The 24,870-nt window shown below is 50.3% G+C and overlaps 1 protein-coding gene across 1 annotated transcript in view; it reads right to left on the reverse strand.

Moving 5' to 3' along the window:
• The window catches only part of OTOG (otogelin), a 595,066-nt gene that overhangs the window by 397,492 nt on the left and 172,704 nt on the right, over nt 1-24,870 (reverse strand). Inside the window, exons 16-17 of the mRNA XM_075326471.1 lie at nt 1,519-1,643; nt 1,217-1,429 (exon numbers count right to left, since the gene is read on the reverse strand). Of these exons, the coding sequence (XP_075182586.1) occupies nt 1,217-1,429; nt 1,519-1,643 (338 nt within the window). The remainder of the gene's footprint in view (nt 1-1,216; nt 1,430-1,518; nt 1,644-24,870) is intronic.

The following is a 24,870-nucleotide window of genomic DNA, read 5'->3' on the forward strand; positions in this document are numbered from 1 at the left end:
CAGCCGTGGGCTTTATCTGTGCTGGGGGCTGCAGCCGTGGGCTTTATCGGTGCTGGGGGCTGCAGCCGTGGGCTTTATCTGTGCTGGGGGCTACAGCCGGGGGCTTTATCTGTGCTGGGGGGCTACAGCCGGGGGCTTTATCTGTGCTGGGGGCCGCAGCTGTGGGCTTTATCTGGGCTGGGGGCTGCAGCCGTGGGCTTTATCTGGGCTGGGGGCCGCAGCCGTGGGCTTTATCTGGGCTGGAGGCCGAAGCCGTGGGCTTTATCTGGGCTGGAGGCCGAAGCCGTGGGCTTTATCTGAGCTGGGGGCCGCAGCCGTGGGCTTTATCTGGGCTGAGGGTCACACCTGTGGGCTTTATCTGGGCTGGGAGCCGCAGCCGTGGGCTTTATCTGTGCTGGGAGCTGCAGCAGTGGGCTTTATCTGTGCTGAGGGTCGCAGACGTGGGCTTTATCTGTACTGGGGGCTGAAGCCGTGGGCTTTATCTGTGCTGGGAGCTGCAGCCGTTGGCTTTATCTGTGCAGGGAGCCGCAGCCGTGGGCTTTATCTGGGCTGGAGGCCGAAGCCGTGGGCTTTATCTGGGCTGGAGGCCGAAGCCGTGGGCTTTATCTGAGCTGGGGGCCGCAGCCGTGGGCTTTATCTGGGCTGAGGGTCACACCTGTGGGCTTTATCTGGGCTGGGAGCCGCAGCCGTGGGCTTTATCTGTGCTGGGAGCTGCAGCAGTGGGCTTTATCTGTGCTGAGGGTCGCAGACGTGGGCTTTATCTGTGCTGGGAGCTGCAGCCGTGGGCTTTATCTGTGCAGGGAGCCGCAGCTATGGGCCGCAGCTGTGGGCTTTATCTGTGCAGGGAGCCGCAGCCGTGGGCTTTATCACCTTCCTCCATAAGTAAAGATGTTTTGCCATACTTTATCAGCAGACATTTCAGTTTATATCCAACAAGAGAGAATGTATGAAATAAAGTGAGGGCGCTATGAATAACAACAAAAAAAACAAGAGAATCTGACATGTAAGGGCTGGTGCTGTACATAACAAGGGAGGGCACTATGTAATGAAGGCTGGTAATATACTGTACATAATAAGAGAGACTATGTAACATATATACACACACTCACTATATATAATTAGTTGTAGCTGGGTCACAATAAAAGAGAAGGGGTGAAGCTGTCAGTGTGCGCCCTGTGTGCAGTACTCATATATGATCCCCATCGTACATACATACCACAGTCCGGGATGCTAGCTCTGAAATTGATGATGATTCCAAAGTGGCGGCATTTGTGGGCATAGTGCGCTAGGGCCGAGCAGAGGCACACTCCTCCACACTTGCATGTGTCTCTCCTGCACTGTTCATAGTATGACACAGGACTCAGGTAAGGGTGGCACGGAGCGAAGAGCTCCCGGCTGACAACACTGCAGCTTTCTGCGGCATACGAGGCTGAAGGGACATAGGGTGAAGATAAGAGATAGGGATTATTGTAGAAATAAGGCCCCCCTTCTGCTCTGCCAATGATAATATCCACATACCTGCCTGAAGGTGAACATCACACGGGTCAAGGGGGGAAGGAAGGTATTCATTTCCGCAGGTGGAGGACATTTTCCATGCATTTCCAAACAGCTGTGGAGTACTCTCCGGAACTCCAGCTGGAGAGCTAATGGAAGGTAGGACATGAACAAGTCAGTGACATCTAAACTCTGACCAAACTGCCTGAATATATAAACACCATGTACCATACACACCATAAATATACATTCCTCCACACTGAAACTGCGACTCCAAGAAACAAAAGGTGGAGAATCATGGAAATTACATCATTTGCAAATAAGGAACAAATGGAAACAATATTCAAAACATCTCCATTTATTCAGTCTGGAATATGAGCGCCAAATGCAGAAATCCGGGCATTTCCAGCCTCGGCTGCCATCACTGAGGTCATTAATGGTCATCTGAGGAAGATTCCACCCTGAATGCCCTTGTACAAACCATAAGGATCCGCTGATTCTGCGTAATCACTGACTGATGAGGTCCTTGATGTGCTCAACCAGGATAACTTCAGAGACGCTGCAGCCACTGGAGCAGGTTTAGGCCCTGTTGTCGGCTCACAGTAGCATGAGGAACATGCGGCCTGCCATGGCTGTTGCATATGGGCTCCTGGGACACTGTCACGCTTTTGCGTTATGGTATCTTCGCGGCATTGCTCGTATCTGGTTTCAAGTTCGATTTTCATATCGCCCACACCTGTTACTTGCCGCATGTGATCTTTACACAACAATTTTATCCAGCCCACTTTTGGAGTTTTGTGTGAAATTTTGCCCAATTTGCCTTTTTTCTCCATTTTTTGTTCTATTATTCCAATACAAACAAAGGAAATAAACGTGTATAACAAAACAGGTGTGATTGTAATAATTCTATGGGGGAAATACCCCATATTCTGGAAAAATTTCAAGGGTACCAACTAGTGAAGCACAAACCCGAACTGTAAAAGTCCAGATCTGTGCGGGACACCTAGTGTCCATGCACCGACCCTGGGGCCGCAGTTCTCAGGGAACTCTGTGTAACTGTAATGCTGCCACCAGGGGGAGCCAGAGCTCTGTAGCATAATACACTACACAGAGCAATGAGAACCAGGAAGTGAATGCACAGCGTTCTCATGCATTACCTCAAAGCACAGCTGAGAAGCAGAGCTGCAGAGCATGCAAGGAATAGTCACACAGGCTGGGTCAAACACCGTACGGGCAGAAGCAGGACCGGAGGGACGAGCAAAAGCGGAGTCAAAGTCAGGCCAAGGTCAGTACCGGAGGAAGCAACCGAGTGGGGAAATAGGAGAGAAGACAGAGGACAGGAGGGACGACCAGGGGATGGAACACAGACAAGGGCACGGGGGCACAGAAACAGACAGATCAGGATATCACTCACAGGACCAGCAATCACAGGCAAAGCAGTGCTAAGCTTAGAGCCGGCACTGGTTCACTGGAAATGCCAGCTTTTAAGGCATCCAGGGTCTCGAAGTGAGGCTCGAGAGAAGGCTCCGCCCCCTAGCCATGTGGACAGGGAGGCGAACAATGACAGTAACTATACGGATCCGGCCACCCAGATCTGTGCGGGATACCTAGTGTCCATGCACCGACCCTGGGGCTGGAGTTCTCAGGGAACTCTGTGTAACTATCCGGATCCGGCCTCCCAGATCTGTGCGGGATACCTAGTGTCCATGCACTGACCCTGGGGCTGAAGCTCTCAGTGAACTCTGTGTACCTATCCGAATCGGGCCACTCAGATCTGTGCGAGATACCAAGTGTCCATGCACTGATCCTGGGGTCGAAGCGCTCAGTGATCTCTGTGTAACTATCCGGATCCGGCCTCCCAGATCTGTGCGGCATTCCTAGTGTCCATGCACTGACCCTGGGGCTGAAGCTCTCAGTGAACTCTGTGTAACTATCCGAATCCGGCCACCCAGATCTGTGCGGGATACCTAGTGTCCATTCACTGACCCTGGGGCCGGAGTTCTCAGGGAACTCTGTGTAACTATCCGGATGCGGCTGTGACGCCCCTGGACTATCAGGTCGTTACAGGGTATTGTACAATCTGCCCTCCCGTGCAATATCCACCTCCTTCTTGGTTATGGGTCCCCAACTAAATGGTGTTGCCTACAACAGCTAATAAAATCCTAGGAACACTCTACACCGCACCTACCAGACACATCAGTGGACGGCCTGAGTGGAATAGGGTCGCCCACTTAGGGGGTTGGTAAGGGGAGGTCAGGAGTGTCAGGAGTGCCAGAAGGAGTGGAAGTAGTTTGGAAGTGAAGGAGAGAGGAGGTCAGGAGCAGGTCTCCTAGGAACTATCTAGGTAGCAGACGGTGGTCTGGGCCTAGAGGAGCTGGACCTCCGGTGGCAGGGGATCGTGACAAGGGGCACCGAACTGTCAAGGAGGACAGCCGGCGGCCTTGTACCATCACCGGGCTGGGACCAGGGCACGATGGGTACGTGGACCCTAGGTCAGGGAGTAGCTTCAGGCAACCTGACAATTTACCCGGCGAGAACGGAGCCTTCAAGATCCGCTCTCCACCTGCTCCAAAATCGGGGTACTAGCGCAACAAGGGGGATAGGACTTTCCACTAAAATGGTCCAGAAAATCCCAAGCGTGAACCCTGAGAGTAAGCTCCCACAGTTAGCCACACTGGGGAGCGGGACCCGACTAGTTCCATACTACCGGGACCACTAGAGAAGTGAACTTAGTGCCAGGAGGAAGGTCACGGATCACCAGGCAGCACCAGTGGGGACGGGAACAGAACTAGCTCCCCTCAGCGGCAGTGGTATACAGAACTTTGGTTTATCCAGTTGTCAGTGTCAACTTACTGGACTGAGTGAGTATGAAAGTGACCCCCTTCACACTCGACGGCACTTCCCCCTCATCATCACCGAGTCCCGGGGCATTCCCCTTACCCGTGGAGGGTTCAACACCTGGCTGCACCATTCCATCGCACCTGGGTACTCCCAACTGCAGCGGTGGTACTCCATATTACCACATACCACAGGTGGCATCACAAACTCTAGACACAATCCCCTGTAAATACCCCCTTCATTTGACTGGCCGCACAACCCCCGGGTCTGGACACCCCTCGAGCCACCGCGGATCCGAGCAGCCCGGCTGCTGGCGCGGGGGCAGCACACGGCCACCCAGGTAATTAAAAAAAAAATAATTGCACTGGCTGCCCATATATCAAATTGCTTGTTCTCACCCACAAAGCTCTCCACACTGCGGCACCCCCTACATCTCTACCCTCATCTCTGTCTATCACCTACCCGTCCTCTCCACAGCACAGCACCTCCTACATCTCCTCCTCATCTCTGTTTATCACCACATAGCTCTCCACAGTGCAGCGCCCCCTACATCTCCACCTCCTCTCTATCACCACAAAGCTCTCCACAGTGCGGCACCCCCTACATCTCCACCTCCTCTCTATCACCACGAAGCTCTCCACAGTGCAGCACCCCCTACATCTCCACCCTCCTCTCTGTCTATCACCACAAAGCTCTCCACAGTGTGGCACCCCCTACATCTCCACCCTCCTCTCTGTCTATCACCACAAAGCTCTCCACAGTGCGGCACCCCCTACATCTCCACCCTCCTCTCTGTCTATCACCACAAAGCTCTCCACAGTGCGGCACCCCCTACATCTCCTCCTCATCTCTGTCTATCACCACAAAGCTCTCCACAGTGCGGCACTCCCTACATCTCCACCTCATCTGTCTATCACCACAAAGCTCTCCACAGTGCAGCACCCCCTACATCTCCACCTCCTCTCTATCACCACAAAGCTCTCCACAGTGCGGCACCCCCTACATCTCCACCTCATCTCTGTCTATCACCACAAAGCTCTCCACAGTGCGGCACTCCCTACATCTCCACCCTCCTCTCTGTCTATCACCAATAAAGCTCTCCACAGTGCGGCACCCCCTACATCTCCTCCTCATCTCTGTCTATCACCACAAAGCTCTCCACAGTGCGGCACCCCCTACATCTCCACCTCATCTCTATCACCACAAAGCTCTCCACAGTGCAGCACCCCCTACATCTCCTCCTCATCTCTATCACCACAAAGCTCTCCACAGTGCAGCACCCCCTACATCTCCACCCTCATCTCTGTCAATCACCAGAAAGCTCTCCACAGTGAGGCACCCCCTACATCTCCTCCTCATTTCTGTCTATCAACAGAAAGCTCTCCACAGTGCAGCACCCCCTACATCTCCACCCTCATCTCTGTCTATCACCACAAAGCTCTCCACAGTGCGGCACCCCCTACATCTCCACCCTCCTCTCTGTCTATCACCACAAAGCTCTCCACAGTGTGGCACCCCCTACATCTCTGTCTATCACCACAAAGCTCTCCACAGTGCGGCACCCCCTACATCTCCACCTCATCTCTATCACCACAAAGCTCTCCACAGTGCAGCACCCCCTACATCTCCTCCTCATCTCTATCAGCAGAAAGCTCTCCACAGTGCAGCACCCCCTACATCTCCACCCTCCTCTCTGTCTATCACCACAAAGCTCTCCACAGTGCAGCACCCCCTACATCTCCACCTCATCTCTGTCTATCACCACAAAGCTCTCCACAGTGCAGCACCCCCTACATCTCCACCCTCCTCTCTGTCTATCACCACAAAGCACTCCACAGTGCGGCACCCCCTATATCTCCTCCTCATCTCTGTCTATCAACAGAAAGCTCTCCACAGTGCAGCACCCCCTACATCTCCTCTCTGTCTATCACCACAAAGCTCTCCACAGTGCAGCACCCCCTACATCTCCACCCTCATCTCTGTCAATCACCAGAAAGCTCTCCACAGTGAGGCACCCCCTACATCTCCTCCTCATTTCTGTCTATCAACAGAAAGCTCTCCACAGTGCAGCACCCCCTACATCTCCACCCTCATCTCTGTCTACCACCACAAAGCTCTCCACAGTGCGGCACCCCCTACATCTGCACCCTCCTCTGTCTATCACCACAAAGCTCTCCACAGTGCAGCACCCCCTACATCTCCCCCACATCTCTGTCTATCACCACAAAGCTCTCCACAGTGCTGCACCCCCTACATCTCCACCCTCCTCTCTGTCTATCACCACAAAGCTCTCCACAGTGCGGCACCCCCTACATCTCCACCCTCATCTCTGTCAATCACCAGAAAGCTCTCCACAGTGAGGCACCCCCTACATCTCCTCCTCATTTCTGTCTATCAACAGAAAGCTCTCCACAGTGCAGCACCCCCTACATCTCCACCCTCATCTCTGTCTACCACCACAAAGCTCTCCACAGTGCGGCACCCCCTAACATCTCCACCCTCATCTCTGTCTATCACCTACCCGTCCTCTCCACAGTGCAGCACCCCCTACATCTCCACCCTCATCTGTCTATCACCACAAAGCTCTCCACAGTGCGGCACCCCCCCCTACATCTCCACCCTCATCTGTCTATCACCACAAAGCTCTCCACAGTGCAGCACCCCCTACATCTCCACCTCATCTCTGTCTATCACCACAAAGCTCTCCACAGTGCGGCACCCCCTACATCTCCTCCTCCTCATCTCTGTCTATATCCACAAAGCTCTCCACAGTGCGGCACCCCTACATCTCCACCCTCATCTCTGTCTATCACCTCCCAGTCCTCTCCACAGGGCAGCACCCCCTACATCTCCACATTCATCTCTGTCTATTACCCTACCCATTCTCTATGCTCTGCAAACGACTTTCGACTAACATCCACACTAATCCGAACCTCCCACTCCTGGATCCAAGACTTTTTCCGAGTTGCACCAATCCTCTGGAATGCTCTACCCCAAGAAACTAGGATGAATCACAACTTACTCAGCTTCAGATGCTCCCTAAAAACACATCTTTTTTGGGTGGCCTTTCACACTCCCTAATTGAAGTCAATTCATATAGTCCCTCCACAACATACAACATAACTCCCTGTCAGACTCCACTGCAGCCAAAAGCATCTAAAAATTTGCTGACAACTGGTTCAGGCAGCCATTATCTATCCCCCATTTCTTTGAGATGGCTGGATTGTCATTGTAAATAAGTTCCTGTACCTTGTCCCCCCCACCTAATTGTAGATTGTAAGCTCAACAAGCAGGGTTGTCTTTTTTGCACTAATTATTGTATTTTCTATAACTGTCACTTGCTTGTACATGAACCTCTGAATTGTAAAAGCGCTGCGGAATATGTTGGCGCGATAAAAAAAAAAAAGATTATTATTATGATATCCAGCCATGATAAAGCCGGCAGCTGGTGGCTGGTATTCTCAGGCTGGAAAGGCCCATCACATTACAAAAAGGAAAAAGAGGGGGGATTAAGCTCACCCATTCCAAGTCCATTAATAGTGGTCAGTGCACGGGCAAACAACAGGCCGGCTCCTGAGTAGTGGTTACAACAGAATTCAAGAAAGGGGTTGTCCAGCACCATCCGATTTGACTTTTTAATCCACGTCAGACTTCTTCATTTCATAAGAAATAACTGTTATTGTGCATATTTAAAATCATGCTTAAAACATGTCTTGTCTTGCTATGAGTAAGAGCTCTTAGGAGCTTGAAATGCGTAAGACAAGACATGTGTTTTTAAGCATGATTTTAAATATGTACAATAACAGTTACTTCTTATGAAATGAAGAAGTCTGACGTGGATGGAAAGGCCCATGGTTATTGGGAACACCAGCTTAAAAATAGCAGATTGTTTGAGGGCAGAAAGGAGCACAGAAGAGATGGGCTGTGGGAAGAACACCAAAGAGATGGCCTGAAGGCTGAGAGAAGCACTGAAGAGATGGCCTGCAGGCCGAGAGGAGCACAGAAGAGATGGCCTGTGGGAAGAACACCAAAGAGATGGCCTAAAGGCTGAGAGAAGCACTGAAGAGATGGCCTGCAGGCCGAGAGGAGCACAGAAGAGATGGCCTGTGGGAAGAACACCAAAGAGATGGCCTGAAGGCTGAGAGAAGCACTGAAGAGATGGCCTGCAGGCCGAGAGGAGCACTGAAGAGATGGCCTGTGGGAAGAACACCAAAGAGATGGCCTGAAGGCTGAGAGAAGCACTGAAGAGATGGCCTGCAGGCCGAGAGGAGCACAGAAGAGATGGCCTGTGGGAAGAACACCAAAGAGATGGCCAGAAGGCCGAGAGAAGCACTGAAGAGATGGCCTGCAGGCCGAGAGGAGCACTGAAGAGATGGCCTGAGGGCAGAGAGGAAACAAGAGATTGCCTGAGAGTAGAGAGGAAACACAAGAAATTGCCTGAGAGCAGAGAGGAGCACAGAAGTGATGGACCGTGGGAAGAGCACTGAAGAGATGGCCTAAGGGCTGAGAGGAGCACAGAAGAGATGGCTTGAGGGCAGACAGGAATGCCAATTAAACAGCCTGAGGGCAAAGAGGAGCAAAGAGATGGCCTGTGGGAAGATCACTGAAGAGATGGCCTGGGGGCAGACAGGAGCACTGTAAAGATGGCCTGCAGGCAGAGAGGAGCAGTGAAGAGATGACCTGAGGGCACTGGTGAGCACTGAGGAGATGGCCTGTGGGCGGAGAGGAACATTATAGAGATGGCCTGAAGGCAGAGAGGAGCACTGAAGAGATTGCTGGAGGACAGAGAGGAGCACTGAAGTGATGGCCTTAGTGCAGAAAGGAAACACTGAGAGGGTCTGCAGGAAAAAAGGAAACACTGAAAACATGGAACACTAAACAGATGGCTTAAGGGAAGACAAGAATGCCAAAGAGATGGCCTGACAGAAGACAGGAGCGCAGAGGACACTGCCTTAGAACATATAGGAACCCAGAGGAGATTGCCTGAGAGCAGATATGACCTGAGGAAACAGTCTGAGGGCAGATAGAAATGCAGAGGAGATAGCCTTAATGCAGAGAGATCCTGAGAAGATGGCCAGAGAGGAGCACTGAAGAGACGGCCTGAGGACAGGAAGAAATGCCGAAAATACGGCATGAAAGCAGAGAGGAATGCTGAAGAGACAGCCTAACAGCAAATAGGAACACCAAAGAAGTGGCCTAAGGGCAGGCAGGAATGCCAAAGAGCCGGTCTGAGGGCAAAGAGGAGCATTGAAGAGATTGCCTGATGGCAGAGAGGATTGCCAAACACATGGTTTGAGGGAAGACAAGAATGCTGAAAAAACGGCCTTAGGCGGGCTTTGCACACTACGACATTGCAGGTGCGATGTCGGTGGGGTCCAATCGAAAGTGATGCACATCCGGCGTCGCAGTCGATATCGTAGTGTGCAAATCCTTTTTGATACAATTAACAAGCGCAAAAGCGTTGTTATCGTATCATCGGTGTAGGGTCCGACATTTCCATAATGCAGCGACAGGTACGATGTAGTTCCTCGTTCCTGTGGCAGCACACATCTGTGTATGAAGCTGCAGGAGCGAGGAACATTTCTTACCTGCGTCCTGGCTGCAATGCAGAAGGTAGGAGGTGGGCGGGATGTTTACATCCTGCTCATCTCCGCCCCTCCGCTGCTATTGGCCGCCTGCCGTGTGACGTCGCTGTGACGCCGCACGACCCGCCCCCTTAGGAAGGAGGTGGATCGCCGGCCAGAGCGACGTCGCAGGGCAGGTGAGTGCATATGAAGCTGCCGTAGGGATAATGTTCGCTACGCCAGCAATCACAAGATATCGCTGCTGCGACGGGGGCGGGGACTATCGCGCTCGACATCGCAGCATCGGCTTGCGATGTCGTAGTGTGCAAAGTACCCCTTAGGCTATGTGCGCACTAGAAAGTGCCTTTTTCTTAAGAAAAAACTCGACTCTCTGAAAGAATCCCGCACCCGCGGTAAACACCACGGTAAAACCGCTCCCGCGCTTTTTGCCGTAATTTGCCACGGATTTAACGTGGATTTACTGCGGATTTACCGCAAGTTGGTCCCCGTGGATTTTTACCATTATCTATGGCAAAAAACTGCAGGTACCTGCGGAAAAGAAGTGACATGCAGATTAATTCCGCAGTGGAAAATCTGCGGGTATAAAAAAACGCAGTGTGCGCACAGCATTTTTTAAAACCCATAGGTTTTGCTGGGGAATTGACTGCAGCAATGTTAGACACATTTTCTGCAGCAAATCCACGGCAAATCTGCGGCAAAATCCGTGGTAAATGCGCAGCGTGCGCACAGGGCCGTAAGGACAGAGAAGCATTCTAAATGAGAAACCCTGATGAGGAACATAGAGGAACACTGTGGAGGCGGTCTGAATGCAGAGACAACCTGAGGAAAGACAACCTGAGGAAATGGCCTGAGGGCGGAGAGGAACGCTGAAAGAAAGTCTGAGGGAAAGGAAAAATTCTGAGAAGGGCTTATGCCGGCGTCACACGGGACGATCTATCGTGCGATCGCACAAGCGATCGTACCCGCCCCCGTCGTTTGTGCGTCACGGGCAATTAGTTGCCCGTGGTGCACAAAGTCGGTCACCCCCGTCACACGCACTTACCTGCTGAACAACATCGCTGTGGGCGGCGAACATCCACTTCCTGAAGGGGGAGGGACGTTCGGCGTCACAGCGACGTCACACAGCAGCCGGCCAATAGAAGCGGAGGGGCAGAGATGATCGGGAAGTAACATCCCGCCCACCTCTTTCCTTCCGCATTGTCGGCGGGACGCAGGTAAGCTGTGTTCGTCGTTCCCGTGGTGTCACACGAAGCGATGTGTGCTGCCACGGGAACGATGAACAACCGGAGCACAGAAGGAGGACCGACTTTTTGAAAATGAACGACGTGTCAACGAGCAACGATAAGGTAAGTATTTTTGCTCGTTCACCGTCGTTCCTAGGTGTCACACAGTACGATATGTCTAACGATGCCGGATGTGCGTCACTAACGACGTGACCCCGCCGACATATCACCCGATATATCTTACCGTGTGACGCCGGCATTAGGGCAAACAGGAGTGCTGAGTAGAGATGAGCGAACCGGTCGCGGTTCGGCTCGAGGTTGGTTCGCCGAACGGACCTCCCGTTCGAGTTCGGTTCGTCGAACGTTTGACGAACCGAACTCGAACTGCATAGGAAACAATGGCAGGCAATCACAAACACAGAAAAACACCTAGAAAACACCCTCAAAGGTGTCCAAAAGGTCACAAACAACTCACAACACATGGGAAAGTGACAAGGACATATACTCATGCGAAAACAAAAGAGCTGGACAAGGAAAAAGAGGAGGACACACAGATATATGAGTATATGCAAGGAAACATCGATTCCATTAATGTGCAACTTGAGCCCTGCTCATTCTTGGCTTCCAATCTTGATAAATTGCCTGAGCTCGCCACGTACGTCTTGGGGATCTTGTCGTGTCCTGCAGCCAGCGTTCTCTCGGAACCTGTCTTCAGTGCTGCTGTGGGTCTGCTGGCAGATAAGCACACGTGTCTGTCCACTGACAATGTGGACATGGCTCTCAGAGGACTTTTCTTCCCCTGGGTCAGCCAGGGGACGGGAAAGGCACGCGTATTTTTGAGAGTGCTTCATGCAAAGCATCTTTTTCTTTTTCAAAAGGGAGCTCAACCGATGCCAGTCAAGTGGGGTGTGTGTGGCCCAGTGAGTGGAAACGAGGGAGACTGTGGTTGGAGTCCCCTCGCTGTGTCTCTAAAAGAACCAAGATGAACAAGTCATGGCTCTCAGAGGACTTTTCTTCCCCTGGGTCAGCCAGGGGACGGGAAAGGCACGCGTATTTTTGAGAGTGCTTCATGCAAAGCATCTTTTTCTTTTTCAAAAGGGAGCTCAACCGATGCCAGTCAAGTGGGGTGTGTGTGGCCCAGTGAGTGGAAACGAGGGAGACTGTGGTTGGAGTCCCCTCGCTGTGTCTCTAAAAGAACCAAGATGAACAAGTCATGGCTCTCAGAGGACTTTTCTTCCCCTGGGTCAGCCAGGGGACGGGAAAGGCACGCGTATTTTTGAGAGTGCTTCATGCAAAGCATCTTTTTCTTTTTCAAAAGGGGGCTCAACCGATGCCAGTCAAGTGGGGTGTGTGTGGCCCAGTTAGTGGCAACGAAGGAGACTGTGGTTGGAGTCCCCTCGCTGTGTTTCTAAAAGACCCAAAATGAACAAATCATGGCTCTCAGAGGACTTTTCTTCCCCTGGGTCAGCCAGGGGACGGGAAAGGCACGCGTATTTTTGAGAGTGCTTCATGCAAAGCATCTTTTTCTTTTTCAAAAGGGAGCTCAACCGATGCCAGTCAAGTGGGGTGTGTGTGGCCCAGTGAGTGGCAACGAGGGAGACTGTGGTTGGAGTCCCCTCGCTGTGTCTCTAAAAGAACCAAGATGAACAAGTCATGGCTCTCAGAGGACTTTTCTTCCCCTGGGTCAGCCAGGGGACGGGAAAGGCACGCGTATTTTTGAGAGTGCTTCATGCAAAGCATCTTTTTCTTTTTCAAAAGGGAGCTCAACCGATGCCAGTCAAGTGGGGTGTGTGTGGCCCAGTGAGTGGAAACGAGGGAGACTGTGGTTGGAGTCCCCTCGCTGTGTCTCTAAAAGAACCAAGATGAACAAGTCATGGCTCTCAGAGGACTTTTCTTCCCCTGGGTCAGCCAGGGGACGGGAAAGGCACGCGTATTTTTGAGAGTGCTTCATGCAAAGCATCTTTTTCTTTTTCAAAAGGGAGCTCAACCGATGCCAGTCGAGTGGGGTGTGTGTGGCCCAGTGAGTGGCAACCAGGGAGACTGTGGTTGGAGTCCCCTCGCTGTGTCTCTAAAAGAACCAAGATGAACAAGTCATGGCTCTCAGAGGACTTTTCTTCCCCTGGGTCAGCCAGGGGACGGGAAAGGCACGCGTATTTTTGAGAGTGCTTCATGCAAAGCATCTTTTTCTTTTTCAAAAGGGAGCTCAACCGATGCCAGTCAAGTGGGGTGTGTGTGGCCCAGTGAGTGGCAACGAAGGAGACTGTGGTTGGAGTCCCCTCGCTGTGTTTCTAAAAGACCCAAAATGAACAAATCATGGCTCTCAGAGGACTTTTCTTCCCCTGGGTCAGCCAGGGGACGGGAAAGGCACGCGTATTTTTGAGAGTGCTTCATGCAAAGCATCTTTTTCTTTTTCAAAAGGGGGCTCAACCGATGCCAGTCAAGTGGGGTGTGTGTGGCCCAGTTAGTGGAAACGAGGGAGACTGTGGTTGGAGTCCCCTCGCTGTGTCTCTAAAAGAACCAAGATGAACAAGTCATGGCTCTCAGAGGACTTTTCTTCCCCTGGGTCAGCCAGGGGACGGGAAAGGCACGCGTATTTTTGAGAGTGCTTCATGCAAAGCATCTTTTTCTTTTTCAAAAGGGAGCTCAACCGATGCCAGTCAAGTGGGGTGTGTGTGGCCCAGTGAGTGTAAACGAGGGAGACTGTGGTTGGAGTCCCCTCGCTGTGTTATACATGCTTTTAGAAGGGCATGACATGGCTTGGAGGTTGACTTTCATAAAATGCAAACTGTTGGCTACCAAAATGCTGCCTTTCCAACAACTGTGGTTATAGGCAATGAGGAACATACTGATGAAGATGAGACGCAGATACCCGATTGGGATGACAACTTAAATATTCGGTCAGGGCAAGAAGAGGCTCGGTCTGAGGGGGAGGGGAGTGCAAACACAACAATTGATGATGAAGTTCTAGATCCCACCTACTGTCAACCCCCAGTCAGGCACTCGAGGAGGTCAACAGAGGCGGTGGAGGAGGATGCAACCGACGACGAAATTACCTTGCGCCTTCCTGGACAGAGTCGGAGCACTGGTAGCACGTCTACAACTGCATCCTCAGCCACCACTCTGCCTATGAGCATTATTCGGGGTGCATCAACAGGTCGCATGGCCTCTAAGCCTTGCCTAGCCTGTTCCTTTTTTGACATAGAAAAAGATCGCCCAAATCATGTGATATGTAAAATTTGTCATGATTCTCTTAGTAGAGGTCAAAACCTCAGCAGTTTGACAACTTCTTCCATGAATCGTCACATGAATAAATATCATAGGTCCCGGTGGGAAGCTCACTGTGCTGCAATGCGGCCTAGCGGAGCGAACCATCCACCGCCCGCCCCTTCCAGTGCATCCGCGCGCTCTTCATCTTCTAGGACTGTGGGGACAGCTGTCACACCTGTTTTTCCACGCAAAACTTCCACCACTGTAACCGCAACAGGCAGTTTGCTTGGTAGGTCGTCAGTTGGTTTGGAAGGGGAAACAAGTGAGTGTGTACAGCTCTCTCAGACATCGATAGCACCTACGTTGGATGAAGGCAACATCATGTCTCCGCCTGCACTTTCCTCACAAACCTGCATTTTTCCAGGGACACCCTACTCAACACCGTCTACACACAGCAGCCAGATCTCTGTCCCTCAGATGTGGTCAAATAAAAGGCCACTTCCTCCGACCCATGACAAAGCTAAGAGGTTGACTCTATCCCTCTGTAAGCTGTTGGCTACCGAAATGCTGCCTTTCCGCCTAGTGGACACACAGGATTTTAGAGACCTTATGTCTGTCGCTGTGCCCCAGTACCAGATGCCTAGTCGCCACTACTTCTCTAAGAAAGGTGTGCCCGCGCTACACCAGCATGTCGCACACAACATCACCGCTTCCTTGAGAAACTCTGTGTGTGAACGGGTGCATTTCACCACCGATACTTGGACCAGTAAGCATGGACAGGGACGTTACATGTCGCTGACTGGGCACTGGGTAACTATGTTGATAGATGGTGAAGGGTCTGCTGCACAAGTCTTGCCGTCCCCACGACTTGTGTGTCAATCCTCTGTCTGTCCAAGTTCCGCCACTGCTTCTGCATCCTCCACCTCATCTGGGTCCTCCACCTCCGCCCCAAGCCTGCCTGGTCAGGCCACCAGCGTTCTCACTGCGCAGAAGGAATCACGCACCCCTCATTACTATGCTGGCAGCAGAGCGCAACGGCATCAGGCGGTCTTTAGCTTGACATGTCTTGGGAATAAGAGTCACACAGCTGAGGAGTTGTGGTCAGCTCTGCGGTCCGAGTTTAATAAATGGTTGTCTCCACTCAACCTGCAGCCTGGTAAGGCCGTGTGCGACAATGCTGCAAACCTGGGTGCGGCCCTTCGCCTGGGCAAGGTGACACACGTGCCTTGTATGGCTCACGTGTTGAACCTTGTTGTCCAGCAATTTTTAACACACTATCCCGGCCTAGATGGCCTTCTGACCAGGGCACGTAAACTGTCTGCAGTGCTCACTTCCGCCGTTCAACCGCCGCAGCTGAGCGACTTGCATCGCTCCAGAAGTCTTTCGGCCTGCCGGTTCATCGCCTGAAATGCGATGTGGCGACACGCTGGAATTCAACTCTCCACATGTTACAGCGACTGTGGCAGCACCGGCGAGCCCTGGTGCAATACGTCATGATGTATAGCCTGGGCCAACGAGATGCAGAAGTGGGGCAGATCACCCTGATGGAGTGATCTCAGATCAAGGACCTATGCACCGTTCTGCACAGTTTCGACATGGCGACGAATATGTTTAGCGCTGACAATGCCATTATCAGCATGACGATTACAGTCATTTACATGCTGGAGCACACGCTAAACACTATTCGGAGTCAGGGGGTGGGACAACAGGAAGGGGAGGAACTACAGGAGGATTCATATGCGCAAGACACAACAACATCACCAAGGTCCAGACGTTCATCATCACCAACGCGGCAGGCATGGGACCATGGGGGACAGGGATCAACAAGGGCGCATGGTAGCAGGCGAGATGTTGAGGAAGGTGCAGGAGGACATGAAGATATGGAGGACGAACTGTCCATGGACATGGAAGACTCAGCGGATGAGGGAGACCTTGGTCAAAATTCAGTTGAAAGAGGTTGGGGGGAGATGTCAGAGGAAGAAAGAACGGTTAGCACCTCTATGCCACAAACACAGCGTGGACTTGGTCCGCATGGCTGCGCAAGACACATGAGTGCCTTCTTGTTGCACTACCTCCAACATGACCCTCGGATTGTCAAAATTAGAAGTGATGATGACTACTGGCTTGCCACACTATTAGATCCCCGGGACAAGTCCAAATTTTGTGACATAATTCCACCCATAGAAAGGGACGCACGTATGCTGGAGTATCAGCATAAGCTGTTACTCGATCTTAGCTCGGCTTTTACACCAAACAACCGTGCAGGTGAAGGGAGTGATTCTCCCAGTTGTAACTTGACAAACATGGGACGGCATCGTCATCTTCAACAGTCTACCCGTACCAGTAGGACCGTATCTGGTGCTGGTAACAGCAATTTTATGGAATATTTTCATAATTTTTTTAGACCCTCCTTTGCAAGGCCACCAGAGACAACAAGTCTGACACATAGTCAACGGATGGAGAGGATGATACAGGAGTATCTCCAAATGAACATCGATGCAATGACTTTGCAAATGGAGCCTTGCTCCTTTTGGGCTTCAAATCTAGAAAAATTGACAGAGCTCTCCAGTTACGCCTTGGAGATTTTGTCGTGTGCAGCTGCCAGCGTTGTCTCTGAACGTGTCTTCTTCAGTGCTGCTGGGTGTGTGCTGACAGATAAGCGCACGCGTCTGTCCAGTGACAATGTGGACACACTGACGTTCATCAAAATGAACAAGTCATGGATCCAGAAGGAATTTACTACCCCTGTGTCATCCTGGGGAGAGTAAATGCTTGTGGATTTGGAATGTGCTTGATGCAAATCAAAACATCCTGTTTGCAACTAGGGCACAACTGCTGCCACTGATGGGGTGTCTGTGTGCCCAATGTTGGGAAAAAAGGTAGACTCCGCTTGGAGTAACCCTTGCTTGATGTGTTTTTTAAAAATGATACAAGATGAACAGATCTGAAGGCAAGATGAAGGCAACATCATGTCTCCGCCTGCACTTTTCTCACAAACCTGCATTTTTCCAGGGACACCCTACTCAACACCGTCTACAGACAGCAGCCAGATCTCTTTCCCTCAGATGTGGTCAAATAAAAGGCCACTTACTGCGACCCATGACAAAGCTAAGTGGTTGACTCTATCCCTCTGTAAGCTGTTGGCTACCGAAATGCTGCCTTTACGCGTAGTGGACACACAGGATTTTACAGACCTTATGTCTGTCGCTGTGCCCCAGTACCACATGCCCAATCACCACTGCTTCTCCAAGAAAAGCATGCCCGCGCTACACCAGCATGTCGCACACAACATCACCACTTCCTTGAGAAAATCTGTGTGCGACAGGGTGCATTTCAACACAGATACTTGGACCAGTAAGCATAGACAGGGTCATTACATGTCACTGACTGGGCACTGGCAAACTATGGTGAGAGATGGAGAAGGGTCTGCTGTACAAGTCTTGCCGTCCCCACGAGTTGTTTCAATCCTTGTTCTGTATGTAGAAGTTAATACACTGCTTCTGCCTCTTCAACCTCGTGTGGGTCCTCTACCTTGGCGCAAACCCTGTGTGGTCAGGCCACCCTTCCTTGCAACTGCGCACAAGGACTACCACACACCTCCTTACTATGCTGGCAGCAGAGCTCAATGCCATCAGGCGGTCAAAGCTTTACTTTGAAATGTATGGGAAATGTGAGTCACACCGCTATTACAGAGAATAGTAGTCAGGCAGGGTCAAAACATTAATTGAGGAACAGGAACAGAATGGGACGGCCAGGAAAGAATCAGAAAACAAGCAGAGGTGAAATGCGTATCGGCCAACAAGGTACATAAACAGCAAGCAGGAAAAGTAGTCAGGTAACAAGCACACAAAATCATAAAACTGAACTGGGGGTAAAATTAACCAGAGGTTCATAGCTATGTCTGGCAGTGGTCTGCAGACAGGATGGGCATAAAAAAGGGTGTGGTGTCTTCCCATTGGTTGTAGCTGAATGATGGTATTTCATCTGTGAGATACCCACCAGCTACATTCAGCCAGAGATTCTGCATCTGTCAAGGTAATGCAGCCCAGTGGGTGAGCATAACCTGCGTCCACCTGCGCCGCTGGCATCGACTACTCTCACATCAACAGCACTATTCATGAAAGGAACACGTTGTCACCTGGCAACCGGAGTACAAATTGACGGAGCGGACTACGTTGGTGACTTAACAGCCGTGTGCGGCAATGATGCAAACCTGGCTGCGGGCCATCCTCAGGGCAATGTGACACACGTGCCTTTTAGGGCTCACGTGTTGAACCGAATTCGCCAGCAATTTTTAAAACACCATCACGGCCTACATGGCCTTGTGCAGTGGGCACGCTCGCTATGTGCTCACTTCCATCGTGCGCACACAGCAGCTCAACAACTTTCATCACTCCGGAAGTCTTAGGGTCTGGCAGTTAAACGCCGTAAATGCGATGTTTCGACACGCAGGAATTGGAATCTGCACATGTTGCAGCGTGTGTGGCAGCACCGCAGAGCCCTGCTGAAATACGGTAAGACATATAGCCTGGGATAACTTGATCCAGAGGTGGTGCAGATCACGCTGCTGGAGTGGTGTCAGATCAAGGACCTATGCACCCTGCTACACAGTTTTGAAATGTCGACGAAGATGTTTAGCACTGGCAATGTCATTCTCAGCGTGACAATTCTGGTCATCTACAGGATGGAGCACACTGTAAGCATTATTCGGAGTCAGGTGTTGGGACAAGAGGAAGGGGAGGAAGTACAGGAGGAGTCATATGCGGAAGGGATAACAAGATCTACGAGGTCCAGATGGTCAGCGGCACCTATGCGGCATTCATGGTGAGGGAGAGGGATTAACAAGGGCGCATAGTATCAGCAAAAAGTGTTGATGAAAGTGCAGGAGCCCATGAAGAAATGGAGGACGAACTGGCGATGGGCATGGAAGACTCAGCAGATGAGTGAGAGCTTGCTCACATTTCGGTTGTGCGAGGTTGTGGGGAGAGGGCAGAGGAAGGAGGCACGATTCTCACCTCTCTGCCACCAACACACCAAGGACTTGGTCCTCCTGGATGCACAAGACACATGAGCGCCTTCTTGCTGCACTACCTACATGACCCTCGGATTGTATGAATTTGAACTAATCCTGAATACTGGGTTGCCACACTGTTAGATCCCCGGTACAAGACAAAATTTGGCGAACTAATTCCTGCCATAGAAATAGACGCACGTATACAGGAGTATCTGCAGAATGTGGTACGCAATCTTAGATCTACTTGTCCACTAAACACCAGTGCTGCACAGAGTGAATCTCAACGCTTTGTCATGGATAGGAGGAAATGGTCTTTTACTTGTCCACATCGGAGGGACCGAGGGATGGCTGCTGTGCTGAGATGGCGTTGAGTACGGTGTCCCTGCACAGTTGCACTTTTGGTCATATCCCAAAATGAGTTGAAAAAGGACAGATGCTGTTGGAAAGGGGAAAAAAGTTTTGGTCCGTGGATTTGGTGGTTAAGCAACTGTAACATTTGCTGAAGAAACAACATCTGTTACAGTGGGACTGGCAGATTTGGATAAAGTGGTATATAATCTGTGACCGCTATATAACGAAAATTAATAAGAAAAGAAAGAGAAAGGTATATATCCCCATCAGCAGTCAGTGTCCACCGTGCTCCCAGTTGGAAAAGGAGAGGTTGGCAACTTGAAGGTTTGGTGGAGGATACAGAGCTGTGTGGCTATGAAACTAATAGTAGCCTGAACCGAGTTAGACGCCATTCGGATCTGGAGACTGTGAGCCCTGTTAGCGTCACAGGGTCCACATGCCCACCCAGCCCAGGAACTCCCTGTTAACAACACAGGGGCCATTGAGTACGCTGACCGTGTGCGTAGGGGCCACACCTGTGGACAGCAGGCGCATCAGCAGCAGCAGGCCTGTTAATGCCACTGGGCTGCACAAGCAGGACTGTTAGGACAGGAGCTGGTCTTAACCGTTCTGCGTTACCAACTGTGGTGGTGGCCTGCATCCACCACCCGATCCCTGCCTACCTCTGGCCTAAAGCCGCAATGGGTTCAACACATGGAGGTGTGCTCTTTCGGAGCATAATAGAAGACTGCGCACCTCCTTGTTGGCTCCAGCCCCTTTTATAACCTGGGTCCGCCCCAAACCAGGGTGAACCACAATGCACCTCCTGGAGACAAAAGTAGAGTGACACGTCATGAGTGGCATAACTAGCGTCCTATTTGGAAACGCAACTTCAATGATGACCTCATGGCTGCCATGACCCAAACACCTCACCAGTCATCGTCTGAGCATCAATAATGCGGTGACAAGTCATAGGTGTGGGCCTCTGCAAGCCATTTGGGAGGACACCTGATGCCCTGTGGTCTATATGGGACCCCCACATCAGGGCCAGGGCCAAAGAGTTCATTACCGGACCTAGTCTCTGATGCAGGAAGTGCCTGAGCATGCTCAGTAGCATGAAATACAGTCTCTGAAAAAAGACTATCAGCTTTAGCATGGTGTCTATGCCCAAAACAGGACTTAGACCCGGCACGGAATGCAAGCACCTGTGCAAAGAGGCTTTTCACACTTAGTGTGGGAGCATGCGCTGTATCCCGAAATGAAAACTTAGCGTCAGGAATGGCACAGTCAGGCTGAGCATACTCACTAGGCGAAACACTGTAATTATGCTGCAGCTGGGGTACATCGGCACACGCATGCGCACTAGCTGCCTCTCCACACTTAGACGTGGAGGGGAAATTTGTCTTGGAGATGCTGTCTATGAACAGAAGGAAAAGCTAAAGGAAGCCTGACTTTCTATCCCTCCGAATTATGAAATGCAGCAATGAATTCCATGAGTTTGCTATAACATTAGCGTAGCAAAATGTGCATGAGGGTGTGATGTAGAGGTGCTAGAAATAGCTTGTCACCAGTGGGGCACTAATGGAATACAACAGCCAGTTCTATGATGCCACAAAATGGCAGTATTTTGTGCTATCATTATAGCTTATTAAAAACAGAGCACGAGGTTGTCATGCAGAGGTGCTGCACATAGATTTGCAGTAGTGTGAATTGACAAAAGTACAATAGCCACGTTTAGGATACAACTAGGTACAGTGAGTGTTTGCCAGTAAAATTGCTTAGTTTAAAAAAGTTGTAGTGTGCAATGCAGGCAGACGTGCTATGCAAATGTCTTTGCACTAGTGGGACTATAGCAAAGTCCAATAGCCACGTATAGGATGCCACTAGGTACACTGAGTGTGTGCTAGTATAATGGCTTCGTTATAATTTGTTGGAGTGTGCAACGCAGGCAGATGCGCTCTGCAAATGTCTTGGCACTAGTGGGACTATAGCAAAGTCCAATAGCCACGTATAGGATGCCACTAGGTACAGTGACTGTTTGGTAGTATAATGGCTGAGTTTAAAAAAGTTAGAGTGTGCAATGCAGGCAGACGTGCTGCAAATAACGTTCCAATACTGTGAATTGACAAAAGTACAATAGCCACGTTTAGGATGCCACTAGGTACACTGACTGTTTGCTAGTATAATGGCTGAGTTTAAAAAAGTTAGAGTGTGCAATGCAGGCAGACGTGCTGCAAATAACGTTCCAATACTGTGAATTGACAAAAGTACAATAGCCACGTTTAGGATGCCACTAGGTACACTGACTGTTTGCTAGTATAATGGCTGAGTTTAAAAAAGTTAGAGTGTGCAATGCAGGCAGACGTGCTGCAAATAACGTTCCAATACTGTGAATTGACAAAAGTACAATAGCCACGTTTAGGATGCCACTAGGTACACTGACTGTTTGCTAGTATAATGGCTGAGTTTAAAAAAGTTAGAGTGTGCAATGCAGGCAGACGTGCTGCAAATAACGTTCCAATACTGTGAATTGACAAAAGTACAATAGCCACGTTTAGGATGCCACTAGGTACACTGACTGTTTGCTAGTATAATGGCTGAGTTTAAAAAAGTTAGAGTGTGCAATGCAGGCAGACGTGCTGCAAATAACGTTCCAATACTGTGAATTGACAAAAGTACAATAGCCACGTTTAGGATGCCACTAGGTACACTGACTGTTTGCTAGTATAATGGCTGAGTTTAAAAAAGTTAGAGTGTGCAATGCAGGCAGACGTGCTGCAAATAACGTTCCAATACTGTGAATTGACAAAAGTACAATAGCCACGTTTAGGATACAACTAGGTACAGTGAGTGTTTGCTAGTATAATGGCTGAGTTTAAAAAAGTTAGAGTGTGCAATGCAGGCAGACGTGCTGCAAATAACGTTCCAATACTGTGAATTGACAAAAGTACAATAGCCACGTTTAGGATGCCACTAGGTACAGTGAGTGTTTGCTAGTATAATGGCTGAGTTTAAAAAAGTTAGAGTGTGCAATGCAGGCAGACGTGCTGCAAATAACGTTCCAATACTGTGAATTGACAAAAGTACAATAGCCACGTATAGGATGCCACTAGGTACACTGACTGTTTGCTAGTATAATGGCTGAGTTTAAAAAACTTGGAGTGTGCAATGCAGGCAGATGTGCTCTGCAAATGTCTTGGCACTAGTGGGACTATAGCAAAGTCCAATAGCCACGTATAGGATGCCACTAGGTACACTGAGTGTTTGCTAGTATAATGGCTTCGTTATAATTAGTTGGAGTGTGCAACGCAGGCAGATGCGCTCTGCAAATGTCTTGGCCCTAGTGGGACTATAGCAAAGTCCAATAGCCACGTATAGGATGCCACTAGGTACACTGAGTGTTTGCTAGTATAATGGCTTAGTTATAATGAGTTGGAGTGTGCAACGCAGGCAGATGCGCTCTGCAAATGTCTTGGCACTAGTGGGACTATAGCAAAGTCCAATAGCCACGTATAGGATGCCACTAGGTACACTGAGTGTTTGCTAGTATAATGGCTTCGTTATAATTAGTTGGAGTGTGCAACGCAGGCAGATGCGCTCTGCAAATGTCTTGGCCCTAGTGGGACTATAGCAAAGTCCAATAGCCACGTATAGGATGCCACTAGGTACACTGAGTGTTTGCTAGTATAATGGCTTAGTTATAATGAGTTGGAGTGTGCAACGCAGGCAGATGCGCTCTGCAAATGTCTTGGCACTAGTGGGACTATAGCAAAGTCCAATAGCCACGTATAGGATGCCACTAGGTACACTGAGTGTTTGCTAGTATAATGGCTTAGTTATAATGAGTTGGAGTGTGCAACGCAGGCAGATGCGCTCTGCAAATGTCTTGGCACTAGTGGGACTATAGCAAAGTCCAATAGCCACGTATAGGATGCCACTAGGTACACTGAGTGTTTGCTAGTATAATGGCTTCGTTATAATTAGTTGGAGTGTGCAACGCAGGCAGATGCGCTCTGCAAATGTCTTGGCACTAGTGGGACTATAGCAAAGTCCAATAGCCACGTATAGGATGCCACTAGGTACACTGAGTGTTTGCTAGTATAATGGCTGAGTTTAAAAAACTTGGAGTGTGCAATGCAGGCAGATGTGCTCTGCTAATGTCTTTGCACTAGTGGGACTATAGCAAAGTCCAATAGCCACGTATAGGATGCCACTAGGTACACTGAGTGTGTGCTAGTATAATGGCTTAGTTATAATTCGTTGGAGTGTGCAACGCAGGCAGACGTGCTGCAAATGTCTTGGCACTAGTGGGACTATAGCAAAGTCCAATAGCCACGTATAGGATGCCACTAGGTACACTGAGTGTTTGCTAGTATAATGGCTTCGTTATAATTTGTTGGAGTGTGCAACGCAGGCAGATGCGCTCTGCAAATGTCTTGGCCCTAGTGGGACTATAGCAAAGTCCAATAGCCACGTATAGGATGCCACTAGGTACACTGAGTGTTTGCTAGTATAATGGCTGAGTTTAAAAAACTTGGAGTGTGCAATGCAGGCAGATGTGCTCTGCTAATGTCTTTGCACTAGTGGGACTATAGCAAAGTCCAATAGCCACGTATAGGATGCCACTAGGTACACTGAGTGTTTGCTAGTAAAATTGCTTAGTTTAAAAAACTTGGAGTGTGCAATGCAGGCAGATGTGCTCTGCAAATGTCTTTGCACTAGTGGGACTATAGCAAAGTCCAATAGCCACGTATAGGATGCCACTAGGTACACTGAGTGTTTGCTAGTATAATGGCTTCGTTATAATTTGTTGGAGTGTGCAATGCAGGCAGACGTGCTCTGCAAATGTCTTTGCACTAGTGGGACTATAGCAAAGTCCAATAGCCACGTATAGGATGCCACTAGGTACACTGAGTGTTTGCTAGTATAATGGCTTACTTAGAATGAGTTGGAGTGTGCAGAGGACAGGAGGGTACAGTGGCAGGATTGTGGTGCTCTGGGTAGAGGAATGGAAGCCTGCCTTTCTATTCCCTCCTAATGGTGAAATGCAGGGAGGAAATCCCTGACCTGGGCTACACAGACGCTGTTGCTGTTTGCAGGACCTGTCACTTATGGCTCTCTGACCCTGCCGGTACGAGCCCTTAAAAGGACTGCTAGAATGTGCTCTCCCTAAGCTGTC

This window comes from Anomaloglossus baeobatrachus, chromosome 10, assembly GCF_048569485.1.
Source record: "Anomaloglossus baeobatrachus isolate aAnoBae1 chromosome 10, aAnoBae1.hap1, whole genome shotgun sequence".
Classification (NCBI taxonomy): Eukaryota; Metazoa; Chordata; class Amphibia; order Anura; family Aromobatidae; genus Anomaloglossus; species Anomaloglossus baeobatrachus.